Source organism: Passer domesticus, chromosome 1 (genome assembly GCF_036417665.1).
Source record: "Passer domesticus isolate bPasDom1 chromosome 1, bPasDom1.hap1, whole genome shotgun sequence".
NCBI classification, from domain to species: Eukaryota; Metazoa; Chordata; class Aves; order Passeriformes; family Passeridae; genus Passer; species Passer domesticus.
The window spans coordinates 74,564,860-74,587,926 of record NC_087474.1 but is presented as its reverse complement, the minus strand read 5'-3'; the positions used below and the strand labels follow the sequence as shown (position 1 = coordinate 74,587,926).

At 39.1% G+C, this 23,067-nt stretch overlaps 1 protein-coding gene across 2 annotated transcripts in view; it reads right to left on the bottom strand.

Annotated features, from left to right (window-relative positions):
- Positions 1 to 23,067, bottom strand: part of LOC135303298 (uncharacterized) — a 205,314-nt gene that overhangs the window by 75,165 nt on the left and 107,082 nt on the right. For both annotated transcript variants that reach the window (XM_064424951.1, XM_064424955.1), the window contains exons 6-8: positions 11,783 to 11,869; positions 8,491 to 8,574; positions 3,800 to 3,972 (exon numbers count right to left, since the gene is read on the bottom strand). In XM_064424951.1, the coding sequence (XP_064281021.1) occupies positions 3,800 to 3,972; positions 8,491 to 8,574; positions 11,783 to 11,869 (344 nt within the window). The remainder of the gene's footprint in view (positions 1 to 3,799; positions 3,973 to 8,490; positions 8,575 to 11,782; positions 11,870 to 23,067) is intronic.

The window sequence follows — 23,067 nt, the reverse complement described above, 5'->3', positions numbered from 1 at the left end:
AATACAGCTCAAAGTTCCAGAGCTAAAATCTAACATAAACCCTTTTTCCAAAAAATATTATTTTGAGAAATGCATCTGCCCTTTCAAAAGCTTTGAATCACGGTCATCTCACACACTGAGCTGCTGTTTAAACAAAAGCCACCCATTTTTTGTAATGCTACAAAGCAGAGAAAAACAACGAACTGAGGGATAGGTAGTTGATACATAGCTATCCTTTTCATGCCAACACTTCCAGCAACGCTCCAGCGTAAATCAGGTGCCTCATTGGAGAGAAATTTGGCAGCCTAAAAAGAAACAGCAGCAACTCAAGGGTGTTTCTGAACCAAACGTATAAAACCAGTCTCACATACTGTAAAATCTTACCTGGTGTTTTTAACCCTTGGACTCCCGTGGGGTTTTTTTTCATTTTCTCAAAACAAAGGAATGTGAGAGAGATGTCTGTTAAACTCCTTTACTCAGCCCAAGGGTTAATTACTCAGTTTTGTAGACATTTGAAAATATTATGCTACCTCTAATGGCAAAATTGATAGAAGCTTGTTTCAGGCTCACTTTATGTCATTATGGCAGATTAAATTAACTAATCATAAATTATGCTGGCTAAAGTACATCTGCTACTCACTAAACCTGCAGAGAGAAGGGAAGACTTTTTCTACTGAATAAGAAGTAAATGCCATGCACAAAATTAAAGACTTTTACAAACCAATAAACATACGTTCAAGCAACACAAGCTGGAAGCATCCCAAAGTCAGCAGCAACAGATTCTGAGGACCATGGCAGCAGTCTAACAATGAACCTGTAGCTGTTGTGGAAAAGCATCAACACTGCAATGCTGTAGGGGTATACCCATGGATCAAAGAGTAAAGAGGTCCATTAAAGAATAAAGAAGATCAATTAAACAAGAATTAGCATGCTCACATTATTGCTAGAGGTCTTGGAATACAATATGACTGTAGTGGGTTGACTGTGGCTGGATGCCAGGTACCCACCAAAGCCCTCTGTCACTCCCCTCTGCAGAAGGACAAGGGAGGGAAAATGTAATGAAGGGTTCATGGGTTGAGATAAGGGTTGGGAGAGACTGCTCACTAAAAATCATCACTGTGAAAACAGGCTAGAATTAGAAATGTTAATTGAATTTATTACTAACAAAATCAGGGCAGGATAATGAGAAAAAAAAGGCCTTAAAAACACCTTCTTTCCAGCCCTCCCTCCTTCCCAGCTCTACCAACCCCTCACACCAGCCCAGCAGACTGGGAATGGGGGCTACTGTCAGACCATCACTGGTTGTTCCTGCCACTGCTCAGGAAAAGGAGTCCTTCCCCCTTCTCCAGCTTGAGGTCCCTCCCATGGGAGACAGTTCTCCATGAACTTCAGCATGAATTCATCTCATGGCAGCAGTTATGCACAAACTGCTCCAGTGTCACTCTTTCAGGCAACATGGTCCATCAAGGACAAGCTGCTGCAGTGTGAGTCCCCCACATGATCACAAGTCCTACCAGGATACCTGTTCCAGCATACGTTCCTCTCCACAGGTCTGCAGGTCCCACCAGCATGAGCTTCCCATAGGACCACAGTGTCCTCTCAGGCATCTGCTCTGGTGTGGGCTCCTCCACGGGCTGCAGGTGGATCTCAGCATCCCCATGGTCCTCCATGGGCTGCAGGGGCACAGCTGCTTCACCACGGTCTGCACCATGGGCTGCAGGGGAATCTCTGTTCCACCACGTCCTCCCCTCCTTCTCCACTGACCTTGGCTGGTGTCTGCAGGGCTGCTCCTCTCACATATTCTCACTCTGCTCTTTCCTGGCCACAATTACAACTGTGCAATAGCTTGCCTGCCTTTTTTTTTTTCTATTTAAATAAGTTATCGCAGTGGTGTTACCACCATTTCTAATTGTCCCAGCCTTGGCCAGTGTTTGTCCATCTCGAAGCCACCAGGGAATGGTGCTGATAGACATGGGGGAAGCTTCTGGCAGCTTCTCACAAAAGTCATCCCCATAGCTGCCCCCACCATTACCAAAATCTGTCCACACAAACTCAATACAATGCCATGGTGTTTGCAGCCTCTACTTCCAATGTCAGCTCTTCTATTTTCTGTTGAGAGGGGCTAAATACACAATTTCTGTAGTCTTTTAAGAAAGAGATGGATGTATGGATCACTGATCTAGAAGACAACACAGATTTTATAGGGATCCTCTTCTTACTCTCTGTATTGCAGAATGCAGATGTGACAGCTAATACTGTGTCAGTGGGACTAAATTCCTTAGCAGGACAGGAAAAGCTGAAGTTAGAGATGCGTGAGAGGAATGGACAGAAAACACAGGCACTCAAGACCTCTTGCAAAGTAAAGAATGAGTCCTTCTCTGAAAACTCATGGTAGACCAGCTCAATCAATCCCACTAAATGAGGATTTCTTTTGGACTAATATAAGGAAGAAAAGCACTGCTGTATTGTAGTACATGTAAATTCACATATGTAGCTGTCAGTTAAAAATCAGAATGTAGTTTTGGGGTGACCAGATACATTGTTTCTGTATAGGAAACAAACTCTGCTGAACACCTCCAAAAAGATTCCAAGTAAGATGATCAGCCATGTGACCATGTTTAGAGGGAAGGTAAACAAAGTTTTGACACATCTATTGTGTTCCTTCAGGTCCCACAGAGCCTTATGAAGCTTTGGGGGCATCTGAATTCCACAAACATAGTTAAAGTACAAATTCTCAACATATTATAATCTTCTGCAAAGGTGCAGCACTTTCTCTCCACCTATTCCCAGGTATATTCTCCATCCATCCCTTGAGGCAGATGAGGTTCTTAGTACCATCTGAGTCTTTTTCCCTCACAGTTCCCTTCCATTTCACATTCTCTGAACAGTATTACCCATACCACCTTCTATGCATGATGCATACAGCTATAAAAAAGTCACAAGGAATGAAATATAGCAACAGGATTTAGAGGAAAGCAGTAAGAAAGAGAATTCTGTCCCTCACAATCATGCAGAAGGCAATGATAAGGTTTAGTCCTGCAGTGGGGAAAAAAAAAATCTAAAAACTTTCCCTGAAAATAAAAGAAAGCTTAGATCACCATCAGTCACTGGATAACCTATTTTAAGCCCATCAGAGCCAGTGCGCTGTTCTCATGTTGCTAATTAAAAATGATAGATTCATCAATTAATCTCTCTTCCTGTCCTCTAGCCTTAGTATGAAATTTTTCAAAGGGACAAATGGTCATTAGGTGCCCACAAGTACCATTTCAGCCCTGCAAACTTGTGCCTTTGTCAACATGAACCAGAACCTGTCCCTTTATGCCATAAATGTCAAAAAGAAAACCTTAGAATGCTCTGCCACCCTGACAAACATAACAGATTTATAATGGGGAAATAATCTTGTCCTCTGTACAATGAACATTGCTACATAAATCCTCCCTGGGCTCCAATTCGAACTTGCTCACTGATGAATAAGCCTCTGTTAAATGTGGCAGAGAGAGATGTCCTAGACTTAGTCTCTTGATTGAAACTCAATTGCAATATTACTACACAGCAGTCAGAGATCCTCCACTATTTAGGAAAGAAGCCATGAAAGCAATCTATTTTTATTCACATTGAAATGGAGACAAAGATAAAGGTCCTGCTGTTAGCTTAGTAAAGTGCCAGTCACATAAAGCATGCCAATGACAATGGTTATCCTTTCCTCTTTCAATATAAGTATCGCCAGGCAGAGAAATAGAATTGGGGTGTACAAGGTTAACAAGCCAGCATCATGTTATGAAGCAAGTGATAAAATTGTCTTATAGTTCTTAACTCTGACCTGTTCCAGTGAAAAGCTGCCAAGCAGAATTATGTCATCCTGAACATCTCTCTCAAACTGTTCGATATATGAAGGGATCTCTTCATCTTCAAGCTCTCTGTGAAGGTCACATGCCTTACTGGAGCTGACAGGCATTACAGCGTCCGGAAAATCTTCACTGACGACATGGGCTGCTTGAAACAGAAGTGGCAGACTGTCTCTTAGCAAATGGGAGTTCATTCACTGGTTACTACCTTCTCAGTTAGTATGTTTGGCCCACCAACACTTAAACTATGAAACAGCATCACTAACACAATTGACAGGCACCAAGTGCCAGTACCAGGAAAACTGTCCTTAAGTGCAACATCTGAATTCAGGTACAAATTTAGCATGTGCAGCTTGTTCCTTAGGTACTTTTTAAAAGGCATGATCTACATTTCCGCTGGCACTTTACTCACCTGTTAATCTTAGAGGGATTGGGATTTGGAACAACTTTGGCATACCTTCCTGAGGAAGAGAAGTAATAACTGCATTTGAATGGGAGTTTTAGGTGAACCAACATCAAGCATTTCATCTTCCTTTCAACTCACCCCAAATGATTAGATTCCTTTCCCTAGGTGAATGCAAGCAGCTCCTGCCTAATTAATTTGGTCTAGTTCTGCTCTCACCCACACCATTCCCCTGATTTCACTGCAGTGACATATGCAGAACCAAAGAGTACATGCACCACATAAATAAAAATAAATCTCATTCATAAAGTCACCTTAAAGAGAAACTTTGTCTTTTTTCAGTTTAATTGATAATGCTACGTTTAAAAAAAAATTAGATCGCCTCATTGATAGCTGCTATAGTACTAATACTAGTTTGGATCATAAATAATGATAACTATTTTTGCTCGTCTCCACATTAGGATCACTAAAAAATAACAGATATCAGATTGCCCACCTCTATCTGTCTAGCTTCATATTTCTGTGTGTAGGCTTTTATAGTTTTCTGTGCCTATCTTTTAAAGAAATTGCCATATCTAGTTATTTGCTTCTCTTTGGCCATCCTACAACATGAAAGCAGTTAAAAGAGAGGTTTTTTCTCTCAGTCTCCTTTGAAGTCTTTCATTCTCTAATGAAGACCAGAAAAGGAAAGATAAAACTAAGGCTATTAACATTTCCAGTTTTGCTCAGTGCTCATTGTTTAATGACTTTAATTGTTAAGCCTCCCGAGTACTTAAATCACCTCGGTGCCACCAACACACAGGAAGTAGGGTGGGTTTTCTATTTAATTACAACAGGATACAATACAAAATCATGTTGGGGGAAATGTACAGTAGATATAAACAACCCAAACCATTACCTTAGGGTACACATCTCTTCATGTAGCACTTTACAAACCTAATGAAAAGTGATTTGACCTACAACTATTAACTGCAAAAACAAAACAATATTTACATTTAAATTTACTGTAACATTAAGGGTTTGGCTGGGAGAGAGAAAACCCAGGAAGCACAGGAAAAAGAAACATTGCCAAAAGCAGAAGATGGAGCATCTCTTGTTCCCCTTGATGCTGTGTTGTACACAACAGGCCATATGCTCAGCTGGTATAAATCAGCTGCTTTACTGCTTTCACAGGAGCACTGCAAGTTTACATCCTGGGAAGTCAGTAGATTCAGGGTAGAGCAGTAGTCAAAAAGGAAATAAAACCATTTGGTTCAGAAAGATAAACATGAAGCAATTCATCAAAATATACGTTTCATTTTGTGTTTCTTATTTTTGTGAGGAATCATATCAAGTGAACTCAATTTTGGTGGAAGACACTGGACTCATTAGCATAAATTTTGTCCAAAAAGAGCAAAAGAAGAGAGCACTTTCAAAAGCCTTTTCAAGGAAAGCAACTCTGAAAATTAAAGTAATAAATTACAATTTAGATTTGAAAAATATTTGATTAAAATATACATATGCTCATTTAAGCACAGTTGCTCATTTGCCTGCATCGGAAACAAGGAGAGAACAGGGTTAGTCCAGCTGATCTGCTCCTTCCATAGTGTCTTTGCAAAGAAACTTCTCAAACTTGGTCAGCATCAGGTTGGTCCTTGCTTGAACTGATCCACACGTTGGAGGATTGAGGTCATGACCCACAGCAATACTTGACCTAAAGAAAAGCAACCAAATCCTTGCTCTACAAAAGTAGCCAGAGTTAAAAATTGTACTACTTTGTACACAGAGGATAAAAGGGCTGAAAATTCATTAATGGATTGATAAACTAATAAAAAACTTGCTGCTTGAAGTTGTTAGCATGGGCATGAAAAGTTTTCATTGCTTTGGGTGTACCTAACCCTGAGAGTCATGTTTTTCTTGTAGTTTAAATCACTTCAGCACAGGCTGTATTTGCAGATGCTGGACTATAATTAAAACAATCTCTCCAGTATTAGCTTGACTGCTTGTGAATTCATTTACTTCTATATTTGTCCATCAGATAGCAGCAGTTTATATACTGAGATGATAATTTAAAGGGTATATTCAGCAGCAGACTACATCTCAGGGTGGGTTTGATGCATAAAGCTGCAACAAACTCCATATGGAAAAATAATTTTGGCTACCTGGTCTAGAAAACCGTGCACAAATTGTATCTAAAAAAGTTCAGTGCTGAAGGCTCATGCACCAAGTTCAGACAACTAAACTAATGCAAAACTTGGCACTTCAGTTTTTTAGTTCTTGCCAAAGAACAATACAATAGAAATTACTTTTTATGGCATTCATGTACCATGATTTAAAATGTTAATGGATCACAACTGTATATTGACAAATATGCAAAGTAAAAATATGTAGTCTATATCTTTAAAAACAAACAACCAATGTTGCCTTGTAAGTTGCCTTATAATATGAAATAACACATACCACGAGAGTGACCAACAGGTTACTCAGCCACAAAATGCTTTAAATATACAATTATATAAATTCTGAACCATGTTCTTTCCTTTGGGGATCATCTATTAATTAGGAGTGTATGACTACGTGATTTTTCAGCTCAGTGGCCAAATGAAGAAACGGAGCAGTTCTGTAAGAGTGGAACCAAATGAATCCTAGTTTTCTATGGTTTTTCTGATGCTAATAAGGGTCAAACTCCCATATTAGCTTTTCCCTCGGTGGAGACATTAATAATGCTTGTCTGCTCTGCTCAACTGCCCACTTCCATAAAACTGGTAGGGAAGTCATACCTGTGCGACTTGCCCCCTGTTAAAAAAAGAAAGAGTTGGAAGTGACCAACTAGTTCAAATACTGGGAGGGAAAAACACAGGCAGAAATAAATACACCCTGATATATGCACAGAGGTGAAAACTGCACAAGCTTCACGTCCCCAGGAGAATCTCTGTTTTCTGGATTTGCTTCACCCAAGCAAAGAAAAGTAATAAATTCAGCTATAACAGAGTGCAGCTTCACCCACAGGACTAGCTCTGATACCCGTCACAGCACTTTTAAGAAATAAAAGCACTGAGGCACAGCTTGAGACACAGGACAGCAGTGGCCTGCAGTGCGTCCCCCATTTGCTGCCCTCACGCCTGCACAGGGGGCTCTGATGTGCACATGGAGAGTGAGACACTCATGCTGATACATTTTCTTGTACCAGAATTGACATTAACATAGAACAATTGAGATCTTGCTAATAAGTTAAAGATTTTTGCTTAAAGTGTCTGCATGAATTTAGTTGTGATGGTTGCACTTTTTTCTCCTTGCATTTAAAATGAGATAAAACAGGTTTCAAAGACGTTACTGATATGACCAGTGCCAGTTCAAGAGATTTTGCAACTGTAGGCAAATGAAAACATTTGCTTCCTCTAGAACAAAGTTGCTTATAAACTAAATAGTCATAAAACAAGTTGCAGCTCCTGGAGCTCCAGTGCCGCAGGCAGCCGCCGGCTCTGTCTCTCTGACAGAGTAGGCCCGTGTATTGCTGAAATACAAGAGGAAGCCTCACACAGATACAAAGGACACAAAATAATTTTGTATAAAAGACATCTGCTGAGAAAGGAGGAGGTGCATAAGCAAAAAATACATGGACAGCTCTGAGCTGGGCTTGTACAAATGTCGCTTCTCCTGGGATGAACCAGAGGTGAGCAGCAGACATGGGCCTTGTGTAAAGACTGAGATGGTAAATGTCTCGTGAATCAACCAGGTTTTAAGTAATGGCTTAAATACCTTAAAAATTAGTGAAATCAAAGTAAGGCTGTTTACTTGAAGTGAAGAAATCTCATATACTTAATTGTTTTTACTGTAGATGGAGCATCAATTTGTATTTTCCAACAAAGGCACAGAAAACACTTTCTCACTCATCTGTTGGTGTAAATTCTTGTATAGATACCTGGAACAGTGTGACATGACCTGCGGATCAGACAAATTGCCTACCCATTTATCAGCTTAAATAAGGATTTCTATTTCTAGATTTGAGCACATAAGCAGTGATATATCCAGTCTTCTTTAGTAAGTGTGGAATTCAACATGCAGTGAAGCAATCTAGAGAAAGCACGCCACTTAAGTTACAGTTAAAACCACATAAACATGACACAAAACAAAAACATTTGGAGAAAAAGACCTTACAGAATTGCATTAAAATCATCATCCCTTTGACTTCTGAGTTCAAGGGGATGGATTACCCTCTCTCCTCCCCACATGCAGACTCAAAAGAGTTTTATTTTTCTTTATGCAATTGACTTTGTTATTTACCTTGGAAGTCCAGCATCTTGTTTTCTTCATCTAGAAGCTTCATCAGTTTAGAGTAAAGGACTTGCTCATCAAATTTCACAGGATCTTTAAAAAACAACAGTGAAACAGCTATAGTTTCTTCCAGTAGTATTCAAGAAATACTATTCTAAATTGAAAGTAAAGATATAAAAACACAAAAGTTATGAAGCCCTTTGACACATGAAGATAGATTTTTACAGTGCTAGTTTCATAGCTCAGAATAAAATTACAGTCACTTGTTTGAAGCAAGACAACTCAAAATAAAAAATATAGCCATACACTTTTAAATGGTGGGCAATATAATATGTTGATCTGGACTGAAACTGGTTTATAAATTCTGCTAACAGAGTCACTGAAATCACTGTTTATATTCAAATTTACCAGACTAATTCTTTTTGACTCTTAATGAAAATCAAGATACCCAATTTATTCTAACATGATTTTGGATCTTCATTAGAAATTTTACCTTGCTGTACGTGATACTAACACATTATCTAGTATGCATAGTCATTACAACACTCTATGAATTTTGAATTTGTGGCTGGTTAGTCATTCAAATTTTCAGTAATATCTGCATATTTTAAAAAGCAGCAAAGGACATGTACACTTATCCTTTTCCATGAGACCTGAAAAAAAAATTACTTAAAGGTTCTACATTCAAGGGAGAAATGAGCAACCGGGACTATTTTGTCTCCAGATCTCCCAGACCCTGGCTTCTCTAAGTTGTCAGTGAAGACAGGCAGATAGAAGATCAAAGAAATGCATACAAGGCAGGTGGATTGAAGTACAGCTACATGCAGGCTTGGGTGGCTCTTTTTAAGTGCTCAATAGAATCTCAAAGAATAAATTCCTTTTTCCTATTTCTCAAAGGATAAATTTCTTTTCAGAGGCAAGTTTTTCAGTTACACTGATCTTTCAAAGAGGGTAGTGGCTTCTGCAAAGCTCTCCTGAAAGTATAGAATCTTTTACATTTCTTTTAGCCTGCAACATTGAAATGTTCCCTTGGCAAGAGGGCAGTAAATCCATAGTGGGACATTGTTTGCTCTTGGGGCATTATGAACTCATATAAATTTCCAGAACAAATCTAATTTATCAAATACAGGAGAGATAACTGCCAATATTTTCATTTTCAAAGAAAAACCCATTAAATAATAGTTAGTGGCTGAAGATTTGCTTTTCACCAGGTATTCTCTTTGGTCATTGAGCCTGGATTCCTGAAGTTCTACGAAAAGTGTAACTTCAATATGTGCCCTGGCTTCTTCATGTTTTTCTGGTTTCAACTCTTGGTCCTGAGAACCTGCTAGATGGAAAGAAGAGGTAAACCAAGTATGGTTTCCAATCAAGGGATGACCATGCAGGACCAAGCTTTAGTTCTGACCCCCTTTTTTTAATCCATCCACTACATACAAATGTCCTTCTACTAATTTAACACTTCTTCAAGGAAAAAAAAGCCAGACAGCAAGCCTGGTTTATAAGTATTGACAAATCAGACTGCTTAAGGTAGGAAGGCCCAGTTATCCCTGCTCATACAGAGCCAAGGTGCCCAGGACTATGTCCAGGAACCTTTTCAATATCTGCAAGGTAAATGTTTTGCTCTTGGCAGAGGTATTGGTAAATACAGCATTATAACTGCTCTACAGAGGTCCACACAGCCAACGTGAGGCTGGTACTATTGCTATTTGACTTCTAATAAGCAAGAGTTATCCCAGCATTTGAGCAACATTTTTGCCAGGGAGAAAAAGGAGGACCACCAAAAGAGCTCTTCACACGTGGACCTCAGGTTTAGCATGATATGCAATTGACTAAAACCATCTCTCCACTCCAAGCCCTGGAAGCTGATGGACTAAAAGCCTGTTCCAAATTCTAAAATAAATAAACCTGCACCATACAATACAAAATCAGCATTTATTGTTATCACTCAGCCTCTTCAACACAGTCAAGAGAACATTTCCTCCCAATGAGGACTGTATTTCCGTATATCCCTTATGTCACCGCTCTGTTGTTATATGATTTCAGGCATACATGCACAGATACATAAATCTAATCTGCTTTTCATTCTCTGGTTATGAAGCAGATCATGACTCATAAAGCCTTTTCATAAGATGAACGAAGGCAGGACCAAGAGGAAAAAAAGTCTTTCCTTTAAAAACTCTGAGCCAGAAGTTGACTTCCAAGGTATTACACTACTATCCTACACAATTAATGGGGAAATTATTTGGATTAGATATAATTCAACCTTGATCAACCTTGATTTTTTTTTCACCAGAACACAGAAATTCAAGTTATATGCAATAGAGCCTGCTTTTTTCACACATATTTTTGTCTCAAAAGTTTAAAATCTCCATGTGTGCTCAGAGTTTCTCATGACTTTTAGAAGTGAGCAACTTTGAGACACAATAGATAACTTTTTTTAGATAGGACAGCTGTGCACTTAGAGTCTCTGCAGTACATATAAGCACAGGCTGTAAAGAAGCAAAGGGCTAGCAAGGTAACACAGGAGAGCTGGCTCTTGCGTGCTTTCGGCTTGTTAGTGCTTAACAACAGGAGCCGGGCCAAAGCACTCTGTGCATAGCTAAGCACTTCATTACCATGATGATGTTCTTACTTAAGTCCATGCAAATTCAGGCAGGCCCGTTCCCACCCTTTTTATCTAAAAGCCGTGACAGCAGAGGAGAGTTTCCTCTGCTAGACAATACCTCCTGGTTAATCTCTCTCATACCTATGCATAACTTCTGTTCTTCCAGCTCTGCAGAGCCACACCCTCCCACTGGCTGCTATCGCCCACAGAGACCAAAGCTAAATACCTCGCCTAAACTGGCAAAAAAGAAAACCAAAAAAGCCTCCTCGCGCACTTTTACTAACTCTGGGGTTTCCTTCTGTTAGGCAAACACACATTCAACTCTGTAATAAAATTGCTCTCTGAGGAGGACTTTGGGAGCAGGATTGTGAGAAAGCTAGAGCTTAGCGCTCAGTTCTGGACTAACTTCATTAATTAAAAAGAACATGGTGTAGACAACGCTCTCGGAGCGTGCTTCATTTTGCTACAGTAGCACAGTGAATACAGAACAGCCTCATTTTTACCTGCCCATTAACTCACTGTCCTTGATCAAAGTCTGTGTATACTGCCTATCGTGTTCAGAGCAGTTAAGGCTTAGAATTTAAATGGTAAACCTCAATATTTAAATAGAACTGCATATGTGATCTCTGACACCTCATTTTCATGAATGGAAAAGAATATTCTGACACCAAAATTACATACTTAATTCTGCCTCACCTTCCTCACTGACCTCCATCCCACACTGCCTTGGGTTTATTTCCTCACCCATCAACGGGTCAAAGTAATTTCTGCTGTATTCATTTCCTGTGGAAAGCACATGAAGTAAGGGTCAGCGATTATTAGAAGCACATGAACTAAAATGTTAATTTTGAAATCGACACCAGCAAGCAAAGGGGCATTTTTTGCTACTTTACAAGCTTAATTTTTTTAACAAGTCCTCTAAGCCTACTGGTACTGCAATCATCTTGTGAAAGGTCAGAAGAGGTAATTCTGGAAACAAGTGCACTTTATGTTACTTTTTCTCAGGAACTAATGAAAAAAAATTCTCACATTTAGATGGCAGAAAGATAAGAAAAATTTTTACAAATACAGCATCTCCAATATAAGTCAAATTATCCTTGAAACACACCTTACTAGTGAATTTTCCATACTGCAAAGGAATTTGTATTTCACAGCTGACCTCTTTGATTTCAACAGTTTTAAATTTCACCACTGAGGTTTCAACGTCTGGTGCATCTTTAATACTGTATTGAACCAGAGAAGTGTTTAATTACGGAGGAGATACCAGGATACTGCCTCATTAATCTGAACAGCAATTATGTTCAGTTGGAGTAGGTAACTAATCCAAGATTTTGATAGGATAAACCCACCCATATTAGTATTTGGCTATTTTAACAGCTACTTTTATCTGTTCTTTAGAAAATAAACAAATTTACAAAAAAAATAATTTCTTAGAATTATCATAAAATAATACAGTATCTAGCTGCCTGGAAGAAGTGATGGTAAAAGCCAGAAGAATTTTCCTTGCACAAGCAGGGAGGGAAGGCTTTTTCCTCAAAATATGTATTTTCTTCAGCGAAAGTGCTACACCCTATTAAAACTATCTACAGGTTCACTGCGTTTGGAAACACTGTAAATTGTTATTAAACAAGGGGAAAAGAATTAATTAAGTCCATAACAAATGTTTTAATTTCTTGTATAGACATGGATGCATATCCTGGAAAATGCAGAAAAGCTACATGTATGAGGATACACTACGGTTGTCTACAGTGTATTTGTTTTAGGATCAAAAATAATCCAAGCAGCAGCTCCTTTTCAGAGACTAAATGAAACTTTGATATGAAACTAGGTTTAATTTATATTTCTGGACTGGCACATTTTGACTGTCAGTCTCTGTTCCTTCAATGTAGTAAGTACAAGAACTGAAAATTTGCTTTACCTTGAGGTCTCAATAAAGAAAAAATAAATGAGTTTCATTTTTGTTACTTTATCTGTCAACAACTACTAGGCTGGTATGAATCTTGGCAGTATGTAATCAAAGTCTTATGTACTGCAATAACAGAGCCATTCTACCTTATTCACTGTAATTGTTTTTCTCTAGCACAAAGCACCATGATGTTATATGAACACCCCTTCACATGTTGGTAAAATAATTCACCTATGTGCTAAAAAAGAAAATGATGATGCATTTCTTTATTCAATTACTTCATAGCTGTAATTGTAAATTGCTGGAACGTGTTTTGCACCCATACAAACAATACTCGGTTATGGCATAGGGTTTTTGTACAATCTTACTATCACAATAACCTTTATTGAATTTTATTATCCTGTGTGAGTTTGGTGTGAAACTTTGAGGAGTAGACTTTTGGGCAACTCTTCTGGACAGAATAATTGGTATTTAGGAGGAAGTGTCATGTTATATTTATGTCTGCAAGGCATGGAAACCATTATTCAAAAAAAAAAAGAGATACATTAGTGAATACATTAAATAGCTTGCTCTCTGGTGCTCTTCAAAAAAAGAACAACCTCAACACTTTGAGGAGTATGAGATATTTTGTCCAGGGCTTTGGCTCTGTCAGAACCACACACAGCTGGTGACAGACAGTTATGCAGAAGGAAAAACAACCATCAGGCTTGATTGTTTCAGAGCAACATGAACACTTTAAAACTTACATAAGCAGAACAAGTGGTAAACAACAGAATCACCTCCTCACAGTGTTTTTATAGATAACAAGCCATTTTAAAATGCAGGACTCCACAGAAAACTTTAATTGAGGCTTTCGGAAGAGCTGAATCAATCAAACCTTAGGTCGCTGCTCTGGATGGAGGATATTGCTGTTTGTGGGTTCCTTGGTTTTTTTCCCCCTCAGCTCAACACATACCTTGAGAAGTGGTGTGACCAGGAGCTCTGGGCAGGTCCTAAAATTATTCAGGGGCAGTAAGATTTGCTTTAGTTTTAAAATACAAAATTATTAATTTTAGTCAACATAACACACTGCCCAAGGCATTTTGCTAATAACATTTTGTGAGCATGTGAACAGATTACTAATCATTTCACATTTGCTTTTGGAAATATTTGAAAGTGTATAACATATAAATTAACAGTCCACTAAGGAATTCACATTGCTCTGCTTTGTGATATAAACACAGTAAATGTTCATACACATCTTGCTTTTAGGTAATTTGAACGGCACCATATAGGTTGGTGCTTTCAACAGGGCAATTTACTTTGACAACCTGCTCCCAGAAAGACCTGGCTAACTTTAGAAACTTGGGAACTTGCTTTGATCCAGAGATCCCCTCAAACCCATTAGCTCAATTTGAAGTCCAGTTCACCCCTCAAAATTGTGTTATTTCATGTGGAAAACACGATGGATAATTCAGGAAATCAGAATTTAAATGCAAATCACAAATTATCTATACATTAAAATAAAAGAGGAAAGAAGGGTGTTGGCACAACAGTGACCAGATGGGAATTTATGCAGTTTAATTAAAGCAAGAGGAGTTGCTAATAAAATTAGCATAATCCTTGGATACAGCCCATGGGACTGTACACGAATTACTAGGACTGGATGAAACTTAAAAGATGGCTTTTAAACTAAGATGTCTGTATTCAATTATGCCATCTATGTCCTGAGAATACCACACAGGAAAGGCATGACTAAGCTGAATTTCTATGTTGTCCTCTACTCCACAGAGAGATCAGGTAGTCTGTATCAATTACACATGAAAGGTATACCACAGAACATGGAAAACAGGCAATTATTGAATTTGTGTTGTATTTCTGATCTAGGTTTTTAGTTTAATGAAAGAACAGACAAAATTCTGTTGGATTCGTTAAGTACCTCCTGATCTAAGTAAAAATTAAGGAATTATCAATAGCCAGATGAATGACTACTAAAAGCTTGAATAAACAGTTACTTGTGCTTTTTTTCAGAGTGAAGCTTTATTTTCAGGGTAGGAGAAAAAAAATATGGCATAACCCATCTTTCTTTAGAAGACAGCATGCAGATTATGGTCTGCACAAACTTGCCATGGTCCCTTTTCAGACAGCAGCCTGGTCAACACATGCCTACCGATGACTTGGGAGAACATTACTGGGCATTACTAAGGCAACTCCTAGAAGACTTTTGCATCAGATAGAAGACAGAGGCATTTTGGAAAGATGAAAATCCAGCCTGAGACAGCATTTTGACCCAAAGTGCTTTTGAAACATAGTGGTGCAGCTGAGAATAGAAAAGAGTAGTCCTCCTTTCCCACACCTGACTTAAAGCATTGATTTCAGCTGCAATTCCTATTAGCGAACATCATAGCAAATACTCACATTCTCCATTCAACAGAACTGGACTTATTTCCCTGGGGATGCTTTTCATTTTACTTAGCAGACAAGGCCCTTTCGGCAGCCCAGACTGAATGCTCTGTGATAATGTATTTCCCCACTTCTTTATGAGAGCCAAAGCAGTGTCCTGGGGTCAGACTTGAGTATCCTCAAACAAAAAGTGACCTCCTCAATTTGGCCAGGAAGAACCAAGACTTGGGATCAGAAGGAAAGGAAAGGGTCCCAAATCCAGCATTTCCAGCTACTTCACTCACCCTTCCTCGAGTTGTGATGGGCTATGTGTGTAGCACTCCCACCCACCTGTTTTCATGATTCAGTACCTACATTGATAAAGTTTGATATCTACGAGTTGCTTATTTGAGCCTTTTATTCTACTGTGTACTTTGAAAAAATCTATAAAGAGCTCTAAAAAATAATTCAAAAGGATTAAAGAGTAAGAGAGGAGAAAGAAGACTTTCACCTTAAAAAGAATCTCACAGAATACAGAACCAAAGAAAAATCATCAGTGAAAACTGCATAATTAGTAGGAGTTCCTGCACAGTGAAAAACTGAATTGGTTTCCAGTGAATTTATAAGTTCTTACTTCATATAGGCAGTGACTTAAAAGTAGAAAATAATGTAGGAAAATTTGAAGCTTTCACAAGAAAAAAATCTGAGATTTTACTCCAAAAGTTTGTATTGCTAGAATTATCATATTGAAATGTTATGAAGATGTTAAGAATAAAACTATAGTCTTGTAGAACATTGTGAAATAATATGGAGTCCATAAAACAGTGCTTACTTTCTATTCTCATTTTTTCAAGGAAAAAAAAAAGAATTAACATTAGTCAGAAGCTATACTTTTAGTTTGTACTCTTAATTATTATTACTGACCCAGGATATTGGTCACATTTACCTCAGCTCTTGTCCATTTGAGAAATACATATCTAATATTATTTTCTATATTATATGTATAGATAAATATTTTCTATGTAGATCTAAAATAAGATTCCTGGGGGTGCAAGTTTATTCCAGAGTATCAAATATATGGAAGAGTGGTAGGGATTTTTACACAGAGCTTTTAATTTTCATTAATAGTATTCAATGAAAAATTGCATGTTAATGGCACGTCCATACTGAAGAGCATTTCGCCAGTGACTGGACAGTGGATTTTATCTTGAAAAGAGCTCGCTAAACACCAGATGACTTCCCAAGTTTTAAAAAAATATTGTAAAAGTATCACATGTCATTCTCCTTACCCTCAGCAGACCCCGTAGGTAATGAGGAAATCAGACACCTGTGTCTTATGTTCATATTGCAAGCCTTGGATAAAGTCACTTGTCAGCTTTGACAGGACACTGGCAAAGGGGCTGTTCCTGAGCCTGAGCTGTGAAGATCGTGCTGCACCTGCCCTGACCCTTGAAAAGCACCACATTGTACTCATGGCACCCACAATTTTTTACTCCCAGCTCCAGTCCTGCAAGACTTACCACCTTCTCTGCTGTTTAAGCAAAGATGCAGCATGGAAATTAGTTCTTTTTCCCCTTTTTCTTTTCCTGCAGGCAACAGAGGGCTCTGTGCCAAGGGATGCCAGTGTGAGACCTGCTGCTTTTCCTGGGGAACGCTGTTGGTTGAGGGCATGAGAAAAAGATTTACTGATGATGATGATGATGAAATTCTTTTAGGAACAGTGTTAGATAATGTGACTCATGTCGATGGGGAAAATGGATACTGAGTTCTCCCAGGCTGACAGGCTTGGCTGGTCCCACTCTATGGCAGTGGGGTAACTTGCCAAATTTGGGGGATCTGACAGCACTATTATGAAGCAAACAATTTCCAAGTGTAATAAATTAGCCTTAAAAATATATATTCCGTTGAATTCTGAAAAAGTGTTTTCCCAATTATAAAATGCATCCATTCTTCACAATTCTTCTCCCCCTACCTTTCATAAATTCAATTTTAGCACATTACTTAGATGAGTGGTGCGGTATCCCTGTTAAAATTGCATGCAATGGATCACGTTTTGCACACTACATTACACCTTGTGCCGTTCTGCTGATTTCAATTGGATTACACATTGTGTAATTCAACGCAAAATTACTTCCAATGACAACCCTTTTATTCCTATGCATACATGGTGATCCATCATGCCCTGCATACCAAGTTTGGCATTTCCATTTCAAAGTCCCTGTTGGAATCAGAAAGCATGGAACCACATACATAGAACTTGAGTTATTAGATATAAACTTTGCCATTGTTTAAGGAAAAAAAATGTACGGTTTTGATTCATATTTCTGGTCCCATCTTTTATGCAAATCACTTTGTCCAACACAAATCAGCAGTGTTGCAAGCTCCCATTTCTTTCACACGCAGCACAAACGTGAATTTATAGCAGACACCTATTTTTTCACCTGTATTTGCTATCTCTCCAATGGGTTTCTACCACTTTTTTGGAATAAAATTAGACCCTGTTCAAAAAGCGTCAGCCTCTAGCTCTCCAACTGAACTCAATACAGTTGCTCATACTTTTAGCAATTTGATATCCTACATGGCTCCTTCACAAAGCTTTTTTGTCTGTGTATTCCTACATCAAGGTCTTGCCTGGTTACTTTCTTGAGCAAGGAAGGCCTTATATTGTCCTGACATATTTGAAGAACTTTCGTCAGCAACTGTTCCTTAGCAAAGGCTTGTCTCTACTTTAGCTTTTGATAAGGAGCAAGGATGCTCTACTTTACAGTGGGATTTTCCCTGTAGGACATATGCAGCACTGTTTAGGTACACACAGCCTAGCCCTGCAGCTTGGAGGTGATGCAGCAGAGATCCACACAGACGCTAATTTGCTCCCAGAAGCAGTATAGCCATGCTAAGGCCATTCTGTACCTGGGTTAATTAGAAGAATAGTTCCTGGTCTTCAATTGAAAAGGCTTTCTTTCCCTCCATTTTTTCTTTCCTTTTCTTTCCTCCCTCAGATGTTGTTAATCTCTGTGGGCAAATTTATTGGAGCATGATATGAGATGTTAACAGTGCCTGTTGCAGATAAAATGGTAGAATTAATTAGAGCTTCTTTATTTTAGGAGATAATCTAGTTTTGAAAAAAGATTTGTGTATTGGGGATAATAGGAAAAAAAATTAATACTCCTTGTCATCTGGAGACAATTTTAACCTGAATCATCAATATTTAGGGTCAGACTGCCTCAAACCATTTACAAGTGCACAACATACAGGAGAACACAATTAGCCTTTCCTTTATCTTCCTTGCAAAATCCACAGAGTATCACAGTCTCCACAGGTGCCTGTGCAGCCACCAGCTACAAGGCAGGCCATGCACTGGGAGTATGCCCAAAAAGCCCCATCCCTGGATTCTGCAGCTTGCATGTGCGGTTGACACCACAGAAATTTATGTCAGATCACATTCTAATTTGACCTGACATAAATTCTCTCTGTATGGTTGGGCTGGAAATTTTACCTATCTTGTGGCAATGTGAGCAGTGCCATCCCACAGGGCTCTTCTAAGCACTAGCTAGACCAAATCTGTATATCACTGTGATGAACACTAAAAAGCACAAACTGGTATAAGGCATTTGGACTTTTTCTGATAAGAGCAGCTGAGGAAAACAGTGTACTGAATGCTAAAATACAGTAACATCTGCTTTACAGGCCTACAAAAAATGCTAAGTGCAGTAGTCCTGTGTTCAGGGATTGCTTGTTACATACATCATCCATTTGAAGTTGAGCAATTGGCCTTGTCTTCTGCTGTCAGACAAAGACAGAATAATTCCTGAAGTTTGGTGTTCCTGTCATGACAGTTTGCTGGAAGCTCTTTATTGGGCAGAGACTTTATCAAGCCAGCCTGAACTTTAAGAGACTCTACAAAGTACTTTGTGTCTAAATGCCCCTGGAGAAAAGAGAAAAACTGATATTGTCTCACCTTGAGATCAAGTGTCTGACAAATGAGGATCTGGTTGACACAGGTTCTTGAAGATTTGGGTGATGTAACCCCTAATGTGTTTTTTTCCAGGGGAATTTATCTATTAGACCTTCTATTAGGATGGCCATAATGAAAATCTCTGCAATTCAATGTTTGATGAGGGGGAGAAAGGCAGAAGGGTTGGTTCGATTTAGCCATGAGGAAACTGAGTGTTTTAAGAAATAAAAAAAAATTGCAGTTTGGCAACTACAAGGCTGCTGCTAGATGAACTTAATTTCATAAGAAATATGTGAAAGAAATGAAGGTGATGGCAGCAATCAGCAAAAAGTCAGCACAGAATTCAGAAGAGAAGATAGGATAGAAACCAATTAGTTGGCTGAAAAATCAGGAGATTAATCTGGGTAAATAGTCAGCAGTTCCCCTGGGTCATTATAACATTTAACAACAATACCAGGACTTCACTGATGATGAAGTGCAAAGAGCAGAAAGAGTTACTCAGTGACCTAGTCCTGAACAACAGGCTACCAGTGATGATAAAATCTGGAATTTTGTCCATCATAGAAAATAGAACAGTGAAAGATACGGAATAGCCTAATGAAAAGAGGAACAGACTAAGGATCAGAGCTTTTATTTCTTTTGAAGCTCTGCATGGTGACAGCAGAGAAGGTCTAATGCTCTGCCCCAGTTTCCCCGTAAGCAAAGTATGCAGAAGCCTCGCACTTTGAGTCACAAGAATAGCCCCCACCAATCTAATTTGGAAAGTGAAAAACTCTCTGAACAAAATTACCAAAAATTTTAATAAACTTCTTGCAAACAAGAATGAGTCCACAAAGTCTTCTTTCTAAAAGATATTATACTATGGGAGAAAAAAATGAAAAAGCATAAACATATATGTAAATTAAGTTCATTGCGGGCAGATGCAGACAATTTACAGTGTCTCAGGCCTTTCCACTTGCTATTCAATCTCCAGGTAAAGGTTGTTCTGTAGAGAGCACCCTGTGCAGACAAATAGCCAAATTTCAGGAACAGGTTTTAAGGCTGTCTAGAACATGCAGCTGACTACTCGCACTACTTCCCAGTATATGTAAGTATGGAGGTGTGCAAGAATACATCTCAAAGTAGGTGGAGGTTTTTCTAGAGAGCAACTCCCTCTGGCAATTGCTGACAGAGGAACAGCCTGTGACTCTGTTGCCAGGTGGAGGAAATGATAGCAACCCCTGTGGCTATTATTTGCTTCCATTAACAACATGGGCGATAGGTGGAAAGATAATGGAAAGGCAATGCCATCTCTCTGCCTTGCCTCCAACTGCTTAGCCTGAAAACCCAGCCTGATGTTTATATAGTGTTCTCAACCTGTAATCTGCTAAATCCTGAGATTAAATAATTTTGCTCAAGGTTATAACTGGTTTTAAGTTGCACAGTTTAACACCAAGCATTAGAATTGACAAATGCCATTCCCTATTGAGTAAGCAACTGAACTTAACCCTGGGGGCTGAGAGCTGGAAAAGCAGCCAACAGCTGTGAAGGGAGGTAACTACAAAAAAGGAGAGCATTCTATTAGCATCTGGGGAAGAAGAGGAGAAAAGGGAAAGGGAGCAGTGTAGAGCCTAAAACTTTTTTTTCACATGGGCTGTGCTGTTGTGCTTGGTGTGTGGGCACACCCTCCTAGAGAAATAGCTTCCAGCATGGAATGCTAGTCTTCCATCCCAGGTAGAAAAAAAGGAGAATTCTGTGCTGTCTCTTGTGAACTGCATAGTGGTTCCTGAGAGCAGAGGGGCAGGAAAGAATGCTGTGGAAATGTTTCCCCTGTGGTAGAAGATGGCAATAGTGTTCAGCACCATGTTTCGTTTTGCTATGAGTTGAAATGGCACCGGCTATGCAAAGCATCTATGAGCTTGGATCAAAGGAAGGTAGACTCAAAGAACTGATCCCTTGGGTTCTGGATGACCCAGACCTCAAAATACTGATGCATGCAGGCATAAACTACCTGTAGACATAGTCTTCACTGAGGACTGTGAAATATGACTATTTATACATTAGTGCATTAATGTGATAATGTGTTTATCTGTGTAGCTGGCTTTCCTCTTTCCCTCTTAAATGAAGAATTGTTACACTATGAAATGGGGAAAATTAGCTTATGAGGTACCTGAAGATTTTTCCCATATTTCAGGCTTGAAGATGTTAGCTTATTAGCAGCCCTTGATAAATTTTAACTGGTCTCTGTGATTGCCAAACAAGTGCTGACACAAGTTAGACTAAGAATAATTTAATGCAAGGTTAGACCAGATGATCTCTAGAGATATTTTCCAATCTAGACTTTTTTATGATGGTATAAATGGATGATTACTTTTTAATAGCTGCTTGACTTAGAGGCAGAGCTATGCGAATAACTGATCTTTTGGCTAACTGATGAACAGAAGGTCGAGAAGGGAGACACAGTGTTGGGAAACAAAATTTTCCAACTCTCGACAAGCTTTCCTCTCCCATTACAGAAACACTTAGCATTGTCTCAAGGCATTGCATTCCAGGCAAAATGGAACAATTTCTACTCCTTTCACAAAGACTATATTCAGCTAGGGGTTTTTTGAACAAAATGCTACTTAGGATGAAAAATCAAAATGTTTAAAAACGCATTTTGAGCTTTTAAAAAAATGTGTTGTTTTCTTGAGGGAACTATTCATGAATTTCTGAAGAGGCGACTGAAAGCATGGATAGTCTCCAGCGAGCCCGACTTCATTTTTTGCCAGATAGACTATTTCATTAAAAAACAATCAATCCCTTTGTCTGCTTAATCACTGTTCTGACAGTCTGCAAAGGAAAGACGAAGAATTCCTGCTCCATGTGGCACTGCACAGAGTCACATGAAGGCTAAATGGAAAGCTAAACCTAATTTTGCAAGAAGCCATTAGGAGCTGTGGGCTCTCCAGTCCCGCAAGGATAAGAATCTTAACACAACAAGGTCCAATGTTTAAAAAACGACTGCCTGAAGGTCTGCTCATCAGCCTGCACTTACCCATTTAAATACCTGGGTTGGCAGCATGCAAGCGTACTTAGCAAGCAGCACCTCCACTTGTGACTTTGATGGGAAATGCTGGCTGATCAGGACTGTTCAAAGCCACACAGTTACTTTGGTACCTTCTTCCTCACTGGATTATTAAGATAACCATTTTCCCTAACATCCAGGATTAATAATAATTCAAAATAGAGTAATTAAATAACAGATTAAAAGAGATCAAACCTTTGCAAAAGGAGAACTGACATCAAGTGAATCTCCTTACAGTTTGGATAAACCAAAATTATAAACAGAAATTGCTTCCCAAGGCAGCAGTTCTTTTAGGTGCTGCATCAAAACTGAGCTCAAAAGCCAGGATTGCTCTCCTGGATAAGCCAAGCAAACAGGACTCTGCTCCAAGCATCTGAGCAGCACTGGCTGAAAAAAAATAATGAAAGATGAAGCAGAGGCAAGATGTCGATTGACTGAGGGCATATGGGAGACCTAAGGACAACAATCAATCATGGATCTGTAAGCTGTTTGAAACTATTCAATGCAAGGGAGCCAGTGAGGGAGCAGCATCTGTGGGCTCAGACTGGCTGCAGTGCTTCCAAACCCCAGCTCAATCCAAATTAGGGGGAAGCACTGCCATGAGCACTGACTCCCTTCACTCCCTCCCACTGGCAGACAGCCCACAAAACCTGCACCCCATCACAAGGAGTCACTTGAGCATGGAGCAAAGCCCGGGTTCTAAATATTTAGAC